A 15,297-nucleotide genomic window follows, 5' to 3' on the forward strand; every position below is an offset into this window, starting at 1 on the left:
GTCATTTCTGAGGCTTCTTCTTGACCTGGATATGCAAATTCAAAATGAGCAGCAGGATTCATCATTTTTACATTTCATATTCCAACCTATGGACTCATCCCATGGGCCTCAGGCTGGGGAGGGCCCAAGACACATGGCATCCCAGGGCAGCATGAGGAATCTGTAGTAGGCTTTGAGAAGGTTCAGGGACGGTGTGAGTGTTGGCTACAGCTGCCTACTGGGAGCATGGAAGATGAAATCTGACTTTTCTCACACATACCATGTAGTGGGCACTCTCCTCACCATTCTTCTCTTTTGAGATCAGGGCAGAAGAGATGCCACTTTTCAAGTTCCAGGGGTAGGGATGAGGAATAAGAAAGAACAGCTGATGCAACAGTCAAAACTCAACAGTTTTTTATGATTGCATCTCCTACGGCTCTCTGTAGGGTGTCAGTACACTTTGCCCCTCTCTGCTACTTGCTGGCACCAAGATGGCTCCACAGTAGGCAACTGCAAGGTGGCTGAGAACCCCCTTGCCTGGCCCGCTTGGTACACTCTTTCAACCACCTCAGAGCAAGAGCCATAGGCCCCAACTCCCAACTACCATGTTTTGGTCACCATGGAACACTCAGAATCCTATTGCCATAGCCATCCCTATAAACACAGGGACCCCATGTCCAGAACCCCAGTCGCTGAGTCACAGCAGCCAGTGGCACCTGGTCTCCCCAGAAAGTTCACAGGAAGCTTTCCCTTGGACTGAGGATGGATCAGCCACCTTTCAAGAAGAGGTGGCTGATGGAAAGGGACAATGACATCGAGTCCATGGAGGTGGACCCACCATGACAGACATCCCACGGAGGTGGATCCACCTCGGGAGGACAACCTGATGGAAGTGTATCTCCCTCCATCAGGGCATACCAGTCACCACCCTACACTGTCAGGCTGGCCAGGAAGAGATCATGCCCCAAACACCGTTGCAGGGGCACTAGGATCCATCCACCTCCATCCAAACGGCTACCTCAGTGTTGGCACTGATCCTCCCGTCCTGTAAGTTTACCATTAGAGGGGAGAACCCCAGTTCAGGGCCATCCTGCAGGCTTACATAGAGCCTCCAATTCCTGGTAATTTTCCTTTTGACAGCCAAGACTCCTACAAGCCCATAATTCCCATCCCACTCCCTCGTCCCTCCCTATGACCTTTCATCTCTTCTTCACTGAGTCCTGAGGAAGAGGGCAGGGCGGGGACTGTCAGCCTCTGAATTGCTGCCATTAGGCAGCAGGAAGAGTCCAGCAAATTGACCTAATTTCCAGAAACCTCAAACACTTCAGGGATGCGAAGATCATGTAAGTTTATCATCACCCGGAGGAGACCTAACTTCAGGCCATCCTCCGGGCTCACATGGAGCCTTCACATCTTGGCAATTCTTCTTTTGACAGACAAGGCTCCTACAAGTCCTTTCTTCCTGTCCCCTTCCCTCATTCCACTCCAGGGGAAGAGGAGGGATGAAACAAGTGACAGAGATATATTGCATAGAAGTAGACTTCAGTTTGGACAACAAGTACCAAACTTCAGCAGGAAAGTCCAGGCAAGATGTTTCATTTGCACATTTTTTTCCAAGACTGGACAATCAATAATTTACAATAACAATATAAAATAACAATCATATAAAAACCAAAACACAAAATGAACAACTTTACTTTTATAAAAGCAATAACTGTCTCTCCATTTTTTGCAATTTTGTAGTCTGCATATAGATTCCTACATCCCCTCATCTCCCTCCACACAAAGATGTACCCTGTAGTACTGCACACAGTCCTGATTTCTAGCTGGAGAAATAACCACAGAACTGCATAGACCATGCATGGCCCCTTGCCCTGCCTCATCACCATCCTGTATGTCAGAAGACATTTTACATAAAGCCAAAAGGTTGGCTTATGAACTGTCATCCTGGAAAGGAGCTCTGAGGAGAAGGATCTCAGTGTCCCTGTGGGCAACAAGCTGGCTATGAGCCAGCAGTGTACCCTCATGGCACGGAAGGCCAATGGCATCCTGGGGAACATTCAAAACAGCATGGCCAGTAGGTTGAGGGAGGCAATCCTTCTCCTCTGCTCTGCCCTGGTGAGGCCACATCTGGAGTACTGTGTCCAGTTCTGGACTCTCCAGATTAAGACAAGGAACTTCTTCAGAAAGTCCAGCAGAGGGCCACAAAGATGTTTAAAGGCTTGGAGTATCTTCCATGTGAAAATAGCTGAAAGACATGGAAGTATTTAGCAGCCTGGAGAAGACTGAGGGATATCTTTTCAATGCTTATAATTACCTAATGGTCAGGAGCAAAGTGCATGGTGCCAGACTCTTGTCAGTGGTGCTCAGTGACAGGACAAGGGTCACTGGGCACAAACAGAACACAGGAAGTTCCATATAAACACGAGGAAAGGCTTTTTTACTTTGAAGGTGACACAGCACTGAAGAAGATGCCCACAGTGACTGTAGAGTCTTCTCTGGAGACATTCAAAATCTGTCTGGATGTCTTCCTGTGCAATCTACCGTAGAGAACCTGCTTCTGCAGGGAAGTTGGGCTTAATGACCTATAGAGATCATTTCCAAACCCTATGATTTTGTGATTATGTGAATCAGTGGCCCGTACAGAATTGTGTGTGAAGGAATTAAAACTGTGTCTTAAGGATATTCATAGTCTACTCTTCCATATTAGAAGTTACTTCAAAATAAAAAGCCAAAACACTGTTTCAAAATAGAATCTTAATTGTTTCATGTTTAATAGAGGGGAGATATAATGTCTATCACTCTGATATGTAGATCTTCCCACTAAAGAACTGCCGCAATACTGGTATCCAGAAATACTGATTACACGTTCAGGATGGGCTACACGATTTCATTTTTTCATTATAGTTTTGCTCTAAAAACAACTAAAGTGCAGTTTCCTTTTATGAAAAAAAAGTCATCACATGAAGAAAGAACTCTCAATCTCTGTTCAGGAAATGCTTTTAACAACTCCAAGCAGTGTATCAACCTACAGTTTTCAATCTTGGATTCAACAATCACATGATCAATAAATTTCTTCCTTGAGTAGACAGAGTCTTGAATCATAACAACTCCCAATGAATATCAAAACTTACCTGATATAATTATATCTCAGCAAAGAAAGAGAAGCAGCAAAGAAAAACCGGCAAACAAATCATTACCCTACTGCCCAGTATCACTCCTTCTACAAAGGACTGATCCACGCAATACATTACTTCCCTAATGCCACCCTATGTCCCCTGATAGACAGCGCTGGATTGTGTCAATCTTCTAGGTTCCCTCTGGGATCCACAGACAGAGCCAGACCATCCTGCAGAGCGATCTTTTTCCTCTTATTACAGATTTAATGAATATAAAAGCCTTATCTAGAGTGTGACTTTTCAAATTAGAATAAAAATGAGTGCATCTGTAACAGCACATAACTTTTTTTTTAAACCAGCACACTGATCTTTCTATACTGATTGTTCTTTTTCAAGTGCAATGCGTGAAAGCCTCAACTCCTCAAACGTTCCAATGATTTTCATCACCATATTGACTGACTGTGTTTTCCCATTACAAAGAATAAAACTATTATCAGAAAGCTAGTGTACTGTTAAAGCAAAGTTGCATTCCAGGGACTTGAAAGCACTGTATTTGGCATTCCAAGAAGCATTAGGCTTAGGAAAACAAACAAACAAACAAACAAACAACAACATAGTTTAAAATAAGTAACTTGTTATCAAAGCAGGAAGAAATTTTACAAATGCTCTCATCAAAGTTACTCATGATCCTCCAAAATTTGAATCAATAACAAGCATCCTCCCACATTTTTACCAGTCATAGTGTCATTACTCAGAATAATGCTCCTGGACTCCAACTAACTCTAATGTTTGTTTTGGATAAGAAATCCAGCATCAGGATTTTAAAATGTCAAATAAATCCTGTTGTTAGAGGAAAGAACAATAGTGTTTTAAAGCCAGTTATTGCCATCATGCTTTCAAAATAAGGAACATTTCCTGTTTAGTAAAGAATAATAAGCTAAGGAAGTGGCACATATTCTGCCTACACTGCTTGAAAGCACGACTTGAATTGGCAGTACGTATTCATATGGATCTTATTTCATACCATCTCTGTTAAAATACATCTTTGCCCTAATCTGGAGCTCTGAATTCCTCAAACATATTACTCTGTCTTCCTTTTATAGAATTATAGAATCACAGAATTGTTCAGGTTGGAAAAGACCTTAACGATCATGAGGTCCTCGTTTTCACATTCAGACACCAGCAACGCAATAACTACATAGTTAGACTGACACAGAAGCTCCCCTTGATATTTCGCTCTATTTCACTCAATGGAAAGATAACAGCTTTTTCCAGATTTTGTGCAGTTAGTAACACCAGGATGAGCTACTTCAAAACAGAGAAGGCATATTTCAAAAACCTGTCAGACACAACAGCAGTGTTTGCATCAAAACCAGGAATTACACATACGAATATGTACTAAAGTACACTGCAGCCTGCAATGGACAATGTCATATTTATGTACCTTTAAATATACTAGAACTGATTTTTTCAAAAGTTAACTAATCTGAATCATGCCCATCTGAATTTTAATCCAGCACCTCTGTTCCTTCTACAAGCATTGCTGTATTTAATGCATAGACTTCAAAATTGCTTATTGGGTCTCACATCAAAGCACAATTAAAAGAAAAGCTCAATACTGTAAAAAAAGTCTCACTCTGAACCCAGCAGATTTTATCAGACTGCCTAACACTCTGGAATGCTTCACAGGAGATTAGGGCAGGATCAAGATTTGTGCTTGGATCAGTTCAGCTGAGATTCCCAAATGAGGAGTTGCATTCTTTTGCTAATCCTTCGTCTCCAGGAGCATCGCACTGAAGTGGCATTATCAAACACAGAAAAAGAACATGACTGTGACAAGGCAATTCACTGTAACACTCTATCTACCTTTCTGAGACCAGGCAAAGATTCGGGCAACCAATTTCCCTCTCTCGAACAATAACAAACAGTAGATACAAAAGACAGCAAAACCAGCCATGTAAAAATAGCCCAGATGTACGTACGCTGATGCTCTTTCTCACAGACTCATAGATTAATCTATTTTTCTTTAATTTCTTTAATTTCAAGATGTTTATAAACTATCATTCACTATGCAGTGAGTTTTCCTCTCCCCCCTTAAAATTATTTATCTAGCATCCAAAATATTCATTAGCAGTAACTCCTTGATTGTATACAAATTCCAAAGTGACTTGAAACTGCTGAAAGGATGCACAAAAGCTTGAAGAGGACGTTAAGATGAAAGGTAAAAAAAAAACTATGCAAGTTGTCTCTCATATACTAAAACTGCACATAAAAGCTGCCAAAAGACTTAGAAAACTGGGAGGAAAGGAGAAGAAAAGATATTTGCTATTTCTCACATTTTGCAATGGTATCTTGCAAACATGTTGACTCAGGACCATAACATCTCAAGTTTTCACAGAGTGAGCTGTGAACCTAGAGGCATGGATATGGGAAAACGGCAGCATGTCCTGCAGCATGGCAGGTACACCCCAGCTGCAAATGCATAAAACAGATTAAAACACATGGGCAATCATCAACTCCAACAATGATCATTTATTTTATGCTATTTTCTACCACACACACATCCACAAGCAATGAAAACATTTCAAGGCAAACTTAAGATTCTCAGTGTCTGATCTTCTTCAAAATGTGAATTTAGCAATTTTAAGATTCTGAAATGCAAGACACAAAGAGATAAGGCATATGACCACTAAACCTGTCTGTGAGTGCTGCTTAATACAACTGTAACACATGCACATGCTATCTTTGGATCATGTGGATAAAGAGTTGCCTGTATCTCCTTTCACTTACACATTTTAACACATGAATTTTCCAGCTGCCTCCCTTCTAGCAAACCACTTATTTGTAGCTGTGCAGCATCTTGTACATATTCCATTGGTCATCATTACAGTAACAGATGATGCATGTTCTAACCTGAAGCTGATCACTCCTAGGGCAAGCAGATCACTCGGTCTGCCTTGAAGTCTGAGTAGCACTGTTGAAATGAGGCAAACAGAATCTCAGTGTGAGGGTGTCTTTTCCTTAATACAACACAAAGATTAATGAAGCAAAGGAGATTAACCCTTACAAGAGGAATGTGGCCCTGTAGAGCAGGATCTCACAGACTTATCAAACCATTACAAAATATTTCTCTGTTTTGCTAGATGAAACAGCACTAAGATATAGTGCACCCTAAGTGCTTCCAAGTAACTACCATTGGCTGCTATGAAGAAACAGGGTTAAAGAAAAATGGGCATAACAAGGCTACACCTTGGTTTTGTTTTCAGAAAACAAACAGCCTCAAGCTAGCATTCTAGAAGAAAGAGAGGTGTGTATCAGAAGCTTTTTGTAAAAGCAAAAGCATCTGGAAAATAAACTTAATAACAGCCTTCTGTTGCCAGTTTGGAACAGTAACTCCACCATCCAAACTACGAACTTCAACTTCCATCAGTCCCACAAAACGGTAAGCATTTCTATGTTAAAAGCAACAACATGCAATCAAAAAAATCTAATATAAAACTATGAAGGTACAAAAGCACTGCTGAAGAAAACTACACTGTCTTGAGATAAAAGGATCATGTACCCAGCATAGGCACCCCTCTTCTGGTATTTGGTCAGGAAGGATTGGTAACTGCGCTAATCATCTACTCTGAAGACAGTAATAAAATGATAACTGCTCTTGATAGACACAGCAGTTAAAAGCACTATAGCTTACCCAAAGTTCTTTTTCCAAATAGCTTCTGTTAAGAATGAAGTATCAGATGTTCCTACTTCCAGCTTTCCTTACACAAATAACTGATATTTGAAGGCAACAAGTAGACAAGTCGTAGATGCTTCTGTAAATTCTTCTCTTTGTAAATCTGCTGCTAACATTCCTTGGAAAAGTACTGCTCCCATTTTGCATCAGCTGAGAGGAACAAATGATCACTATTGGCACTTGCATCCTGGCTCAGACAACACTTTCTTCTGCAGCACAAGAGTGACTCACCACAGCACACAACATATCTCTGTGTGACTAACAGAATTTAGGCCTCCTGGGAGAAGTACAAAGTACTGTTCAGAACACAGTCTGCAACCCATACAGTTTCTGACTGTCATCAACAGCCTTTATGATCAGCCTATAAAACTGCCTGCTGTACACTCAACATTATAGCCCAGTATGACCTCCTGATCAGGAAAGCTTCATTCCTGACAAAGCCGTATCTTCAAAAAGTAATATTTATTGAAAATACAGCACTGACCACACATATGCAAATGTGCCAAGATGAGGCTCAGATGTGAAAAATCCATGCCTGAATATTCCCATTTGGAAGAAAATCCAGAGTACAAGCAAGAAAGGAACATGACAGAACACTCCACTTTATCCCCGCTTCCCAACAATCAAAAAGTCAGTACCATCAGATGTGTATCAAAGTGTACCCGCACTGCAGAGCACACAAATTCACTGAGATAATTTCTACTGATACTAAATGGAAGAACTTCTGAAAGCAGAAGAAAGAAAACATCAGGTGGCTCTGCAGCTTATGAAAAAACTGCACACACCTGCAATAAATTGTAATTTATTGCAAAAAACGCAATCAGTTTTATCTGAAAATTACCAGTTTGCAATCAAAAGACAAAAATTTATATCAGAGGTAATTAATTACCGAGTTTTTCTTGTTAACATATTTGCATTATTGAATTTACCTCCGTTGCTTCTTTTTTCTCTCCTGATTTGGAAGAAGTTCCACTTGCCTTCTTGTCGCCCTGCTATAAGTAAAGAAAAGAGATGTGTAAATATTAAGATCTCGAATTATACCTTCCATGCTGAGAAAGTCTCAAATATCTTAATGCATGTATAATGCACCTATCACTCTCCACAATACAAGACAATAGAACAGTACATCTCCCTTCTCACTAATGGACAAAATTTCTAAATCACAGAATGACTTGGGTTGGAAGGGACCTTAAAGATCAAATAGTACCAACACTTCTGCTGTGGGCAGAGTTGCTATCCACTAGATCAGGATGCCCAGATCCCCATCCAATATGGTTTTGAATGCCTGTAGACATGGGGCATCTACGGCTTCTCTGGAAAGCCTGGGCCAGTGCCTCACCAAGAATTCTCTCCTAATAGCTAATCTAAATCTCCCCTCTTCTACTTTAAAACCTTTTCCCCTTATCCTGTCATTATGACACCATGTAAAAAAGTCTGTACCCTTGCTGTTTATAAGCTCCCTTTAAGCATTGGGATGCCACAGTGACTTCTCAGAGCCTTCTGTACTCCATCCCTCTGCTGATCTTCGTGGCCTTCTCTGAATCTGTTCCAACAGCTCAAAAAACTTCTGCTGAGACCCCAAAGTCTGGATGCATCAATGCAAGTATGGCCTCATGAGGGCAGAGCAGAGGGAGATAATCACCTCCTTTGCCCTGCTGCCCGCTCCTCTTTTAATTCAACCCATTATACCGTTGGCCTTCCAAGCTGCAAACGCACACTGCTGGATCATGCCCAGTTCTTTGTCTACCAGAAACCCCAAGTCCTCAGTAGGGCTGCTCTCCAGGAGTTCTTCCCCCAGTCTGTATGGGATTGCCCCAAACCATGTGCAACACCTTACACTTACCCTTGTTGAACCTCATCATGTAAAATTACTTTTCAAGATTGTCCAAGTCCCTTTGGATGTCATCCCTTCCTTCTATTCTATCAACTCAGCTTGGTATCATCAGCAAACTTGCTGAGGATATACTCAGTCCCACTAAGTTTTTGAAAAAGATGTTGAAAAACACCAGTGCTAACAATGACCCATAGGGCTCACCATTCATGACCAGACTGCATTGTCCTGCTGGATGACTTCAACAGATTACAGTCAGAAAATAATGATTTCAATAGTACTACATTTAACACTATTGTTGTGAGGCGTTCTGTTATAAGATATTCATGTTATTACTTAGTCTTCATTAGCATGGCACTCTGATACTCGCTGTCAGTTCCACAGACTCCTGTAGAAACAAACCAGCTCTAACAGATCAACACTACATGTCCAACCATGACTATGAACTCCAACATCTAAACTTTCTTCATAACCATTCAAATGCTTATGATGTCCAATCCTCCTTATGTGGAAGAAATCTGCTATTCTGACTTCTAGAATTTTGCTGTTTACAGAAAACAAAAACTCTGTCATGGTTCAAGCACAGGCATACATAAAAAATACAGTTCCTCTTCAAAACTCTTGTGTCATCCCATCCAAGACATTAAACTTCCTTCCACCTAACCCAATGTGCCATTAGTCCTACTTGTTCTTCATGTGTAGCAACATACAGAATATTCTGCAAACGCACTGTATTCAACAATGGTTTTATTTTGCACTTCTGATAACAGAGAGTATGGTCCCTCAAAAAAATCTTTTCCAACAGCACACTGTTTAACCTTAGAATTAAAAAAAAAAAAAAATGCTAAAAGCAAGTAAGTTTCCCCATGAATAACAAAAAGCGACATAATAAAGCCATTATCTAATATCTCAGCTAGTATCCCAGGGCAACTCAGACACCAGAGAATGATTCAAAACTGTTTGGTGTTGCTGAGTAAAGAGAAGGGTTGAGTGTAGAACCATCCATTCCTTTCTGTTTTGCAGATTAAGCAGTAGGAGAAGTTTGCTAAATCACTGAATCACTGAAGTAATGAGTTCCTATAGCATTTTCTTTGCACGGCTACAACTAGAAAGTAATGAGCCATGTATCACTAGCCCATCTTCAGCTGGAATGTGCTCAAGCACAGCAACAGACAGGCTGGGGACACAATAGCTGAACGAACAAACAGAACAAAAATAAAAATAAAAAAAAAAAAAAAAAAAGTCATGTCTCTTATCCATTTCCACTATGCTAGTAGAGGACAAAAACTTCACAGGTTGTTTTAAACAACTTCTACGGCTGCTGTTCAACAAAACTATTTTATGCAGACTAGACTCCAATCCTACATAGACATTCTCATTATAGGATCACAGTGGAAAAGACCCACAAGGATCAAGACCTACTCTTGACTTCACACAAGACCATCCAAAACCCAAACCCTGCATCTGAGAGCAGTGTCCCAACACTCCTTGAACTCCAGCACTGGGGCCGTGCCCACCGCCCTGTGCATCCCGTTCCGTGCCCACCGCCCTCTGGTGCAGCCCCTTTCCCTGACCCCCACCCGCCCTCCCCTGACGCAGCTCCACGCCGTTCCCTCGGCCCTGTCGCTGTCACACACAGCAGAGCTCAGCGCTGCCCTCCGCTCCCTGGGAGGAGCTGCAGCCGCCATGAGGGCTCCCCTCAGCTCCTCTGCCCTGTGCTGAGCACACCCAGGGACCTCAGCCGCTCCTCACACACCTTGCCATCTTTTTTGCAGCACAAAACTCAAAAAGCTGAGTGCTACCATGAATCGAGCTGCATCTCTTACTGTTATCAACACAGATAGCTTATGGAGAACTGTAAATGCATACTGCACAGAATGAAAGGCTTTATTGGCTTCCCAAGAGAATATTAATTATCATAATGGAAGTGGGTTAACAAAGCAAGCACATCTTCCTGATATTGCATGTATGTTGTCAATCTCATTGGTACGCTCTCTCAGATTTGGGCAGCAACACCAACTGAAGTCCAGAATGATTCTCTTCTTCCTTTGCAAGTCACAAAAAGCAGGAATCCTACACAGATCCTACTGTGTACACCAGACTTCTGTCGGTGCCAAACCAGGCACTACCCTTCTTACCTATGTCCACATCTTCTTTCCTTCCAAGGAAACACACGGCAGACAGGATCATAACCTCAAGAGAGTTCTCAGTCCCAGGACTATGTCCCAGCAGGGGGCTGAAGTGAAGAGCATCCCAACCGAAGTGTCAAACCTCTTTTTCTACCTCTAGACCGGGCTGTCAGGTACAGTAATCTGAGGTTCCCAGAGAGAGCCTGGGAGTCAGAGGAAAGGCAGGACAAACGGGTTGGCAGCATTCCCTCAATCATCCTTCAAGAAGATCAACTGTTCAACCCTGAAGCACCCTAGGGAGGCCAAGTACTCCAGCTCTGCCACACCTAATTTCAAGTCAGGCAGAGATTAGGCTCCTGAAGCCTTCCCACTAGAAAGCTGTGTCAAACAGCATCTACAATAATGAGACTCCAATTTAAAATTCAAATGACACTTGGAACAAGCACATAAGTCCCCACCAAAGTGATTTTTATCCAGTCACTTGGAGTCACATACTGCATACACATTAAGCACCGATGCTCTCTGGCCTCAGATAATAAAACAGTCTACAAAGGCATTATCTCACTTGAAAGTCTGCCACCCTGAGGAGGTAAACTGAGGAGGAAAGCACAACTTTCTAATACACCTTCCGCAAAGATCACACTGGTTCCATGAAAAGCTTATGTTTAAGATATGAAAAGGGATCCGATTTTCAAAATGACCTCCATCAGCTCCCTTTTGCTTTGCATTTCCAAGCACTAAGACTTGTAGTTTAAATAAATTAATGAATTTGCTTAGCAAGAAACTCAGCTAAGCTTTCCTGGGATGGTATGCATGTCTTTCTCTTTTATACCCACATGGTTGGTATATACCAACCATAGTTTATGTCCGCGTGGGCGAAAGAGGCTGCTTTTGCTTTGGGCATCCTTTTTCTTGCTCACTTTTCTTACAATGTCAAAGAAATTTATGTATGTGGTAACAACATACACATACTGATGGCAGAAGCAGCTCCAAATCTGTCACAAAAAGGGCCAGCATACACTTTTAGTTAAACTTAAAATGTAACTTATTTGCAACACTTTTCTGTAGTTGCTGGAAAAATAAATTGGCTCCAAATATGCTTCACTAAGGACAAAGCAAGCAAAACCACTTATAATGACAAATCCAAAAAGAAAAAAAAAGAAAAAACAACGAAGAAGTATCATCAACAACAAAGTTTAACTTGAGATCTTTGTCTTATTCTGCATGCAGAAAAACATCTTGACACTATTGCCTCAGCACATTTACCTTCACACTCAAATGCTGTGCAAAATACTAATAACAGAATGTACAACTGCATCCTCAGCTTACATTTATAAAAATCAGACATCAGCTAAAGGTCCTGCTCCAAGACATTCTTCCTAAACATCAGGAGTTCCATTAGCACCAGTAAGCCCCCAGTTCAAAGAATTGCACAGCATCTCAGAGGTCAGTAATGACCTCTGTCAGTAACTGGGTAAGATGGGAAGTCTGCCTGCAACACTCTCAGCTGAAGTCAACTAATTCTGCATCGCTGCTGCTGAAGACAATCATTCTATGCTGACAGGAATCTGACCATCATTTTTCAGTTGAAATTGGGAAAAAGACAGAGATATTTGATGCCGCTCACAGAACTGCCAGATGAAAGATGCATCAAGGAAGTGTACAGAAAGCATAGGTGAAAGCCAGATTCTTCTTACAGCCCTTGCACATTATGCAAAGGGCTGTAAGATCAGTATGCTTAGCACACATCTCCTAGGAAAAAAAAAACAAACAACCAAACCAACACCTAATAGAACAACCATTGAATCTCTCATATCTGTTCCTCTCTTCCTTTTCGCCTCCTGCACTCCCCCATTTATTAGACCATGATGCCCTTCAGGAAGAAAGCATCCCAGTAAGTGATAGATGTTTACATGAACATAGAGGACACTGGTCACCCACAAAGACCAGTAACTACACAGACTGCTTTCCAGCAGAACTCAAGAGATGTGGTTTCCCTCTTTGAACGTAGGAAACGAGGTGGCCTTTGTATCTTTTCCTATCCTGGATTCAGTAGCCCAGGACTACAGAGCCATCAATAGTTAATGCATCAGTTCTCACACTTTCCTATTTCTGATTCTGTGGTATCATCATCATGCCATATCACTGACTTATTATAACAAGTAACACTCAGAAACATCACTAATCCAACATCCAAGCTACTCTGAGCAATGGAAAAGTGCAATTAGAAATTAGGGGGATCCTATTTACCTCAACCATTATTCAGGAAATATGTTAAATCGATGTTTTCTCTGAAAGACACCTTTCACTGTATATAGTTTCTCTAAAACTTCAAGAGAGGGCAGGCTCCTTCTCACCATTCCTCTGAAAGACCAACTGCTTCCTGCTATGACTAATAATTCAGATGACTTGTAAGCAATTACAGGTCCTGTCAGTCTAATGAGCACTGACGAAGCTGAGCAGAACCACAGAGAGCCATGAGAGATGAGGTTTGCTCAGAGACTGTTCAGCTAGACAAAATTATTCCTGGCAGCTCCATGACCTACCTGCAGCTAAGCACACGCTTCCAAAAAAAGGCACACTGCAGGATTTTTAGCCAAAGCAGAAACAAACCCACACACGCTCTGCCTTATGCTGCAAATCACTTAATGGCTGAGTTTTGATCGAATGGCATAATTTAGTCGCTTCGAGAGCTCGCATTATTCAGAGCATCACAAAAACAGCCATCAGCACGAACGAACCCACGTTCCAGCATCGCTTAGACAAAGTTCACAGCAGAATTTCGGAGCTACATCCAGAAAACGCCACAGGTTTTCACAGGACCTGACGCACAACAACACAAGCACGTGAACGGCGCTTATCTGCCGCCCGTCACTCCCACCTCCCCGCTCATTCGTGCCACACACGGGCGGCCCCACTCGCAGCCGCTATGCGGAGCCCTCCGCAGGCCGCAGCCGCCCCCCCGCATTTACCATGGCATACCACCAGCGCGCGAAAGCCATGGCGCTGCTCGCTGCTCCGCACGGCACGGCGCGGCACGGCACATAGACGCACGGGCCGCGCCCCAGCGGCCACCTCCCTCCGGGGGCGGCACCCGCCGAGGGAGCGGCCACGGCCGCGCCCCAGCCGCCACCGAGCTCCGCAGTAGGGCGGTGCCGGCGGGTCCGCGGACCGGGCGGAGGGGTCGCGGTTGGCGGGGGAGGGGGGAGGGGGAATTGGGGGCGTCGGGGTCCATCAGTGCAGTCGCCGTGCCCCCCGCCCGCCTCGCCCCGCATTCGCGCCGCTCCCTGCCCACCTTACCGCGGCGGGGCCGGGGGGCCCCGAGCCCGGCTGGGACATGGCGCACGGTGCCGCTGCGGGCGGGGGGCGACCGGTGGCGGCGCGGAGCAGAGACGCTGCCGAACCGCGCGGCCAGTCCCTCCTCTTCCTGCCGGGCCGGGGGGGCCAGGGCAGGGCGTCCCAGCTCGCTCCTCCAACGCGGGAGCGGCTTGCGTTGTGTGGCTGTTGTTAAGGCTTGGGGCGGGACGGGGAAGTGTCGACACTTTCCAACTTTCAAGTGGAGTTACTGACAGTTTTACTGCTTTCTCCGTGGAAGGCCTTTTCTCGCAGTCTCTTGGCAAGGCTTGTGCATTCCTACAGTTCTGAGCGTAAAGCTGCTCGTCCCGTGGCCTCAGCCTGGGACTGAGACGTGTCCCGCAGCACTGAGGCTCCTGTCAGTGGCACTCACTGGGTACTTGGTCAGAAAGCAGTACCCCAGCCTGAGGAGTCCTCACAGAACTGAGCTCCTGACTGACAACAGTACTGACAGCTGTTCCAAAATACGGCAGGGGTTGTCGTGGTCACGCAAAGCTGTTGGAAGTTGAATCATGACTGAGTAACTGTGATCAAAACAGATATTCTCTATAATAAGGGTAATAAGAGCAGCAGTGGTTTCTGGGCACGTATGTGTGTGCTGAGGTCGCATACACCAACAGGAGGAACAAGAAGTTTTCAGGGAGTGCTCTTTCCCTTACAGCCACACTCCCTGAAGCATGAGGACAAAAGTCCTTCCCAGACGCAGATCAAAGCCAGCTGCTGGGAAGCAGCCCCAGTCAGTGCTGTTGGATGGGTGGGTGTATGCAAGGCCTCAGAATGGCTTCAGCCTCCAGGTGAGAAGCAGCGTGGGTCAGGCACATCCCCAGCCTGAGGCATTCCTTGCTCTTCCTGCACTACATGCACTCATCACTGGCCTTTGAAGTGATTCAATAGCATGTATGGGTTTTGCTTTCCATTCTGCCTAAAATTTTAAGCACACGAGTTCACTGTGACAGGAAGAACAGCACGGAGTTCTTCAGCTGCACGCAGAAGGGCTGTCTGACACAGCACTCCACGTAGGCAACTCCGTGTGCTTCACCCCTTCTATTGCTACATGCCTCATGACAGCAACTGAAGCCATCAGTGACTGAAATCCTGGAGTCACCCAGAAGTGAGGCAGTAATACAGGAAAAGCTTCTTGCTAATCAG

General features: G+C 43.8%; 1 protein-coding gene across 11 annotated transcripts in view; it reads right to left on the reverse strand.

Moving 5' to 3' along the window:
* The window catches only part of CAST (calpastatin), a 59,821-nt gene extending 45,593 nt beyond the window's left edge, over nt 1–14,228 (reverse strand). For 5 of the 11 annotated variants that reach the window (XM_052701524.1, XM_052701516.1, XM_052701518.1 and 2 more), the window contains exons 1-2: nt 14,095–14,228; nt 7,764–7,826 (exon numbers count right to left, since the gene is read on the reverse strand). In XM_052701524.1, the coding sequence (XP_052557484.1) occupies nt 7,764–7,826; nt 14,095–14,133 (102 nt within the window). In that variant the 5' untranslated portion in view covers nt 14,134–14,228. Of the gene's footprint in view, nt 1–7,763; nt 7,827–13,766; nt 13,867–14,094 lie in introns of those variants that run through there. The other 6 variants (XM_052701525.1, XM_052701523.1, XM_052701520.1 and 3 more) reach the window with 3 other exon arrangements.
* Nucleotides 14,229–15,297: the final 1,069 nt, after the last annotated feature.

Source organism: Tympanuchus pallidicinctus, unplaced genomic scaffold, assembly GCF_026119805.1.
Source record: "Tympanuchus pallidicinctus isolate F22 unplaced genomic scaffold, pur_lepc_1.0 scaffold4, whole genome shotgun sequence".
Lineage (NCBI taxonomy): Eukaryota > Metazoa > Chordata > Aves > Galliformes > Phasianidae > Tympanuchus > Tympanuchus pallidicinctus.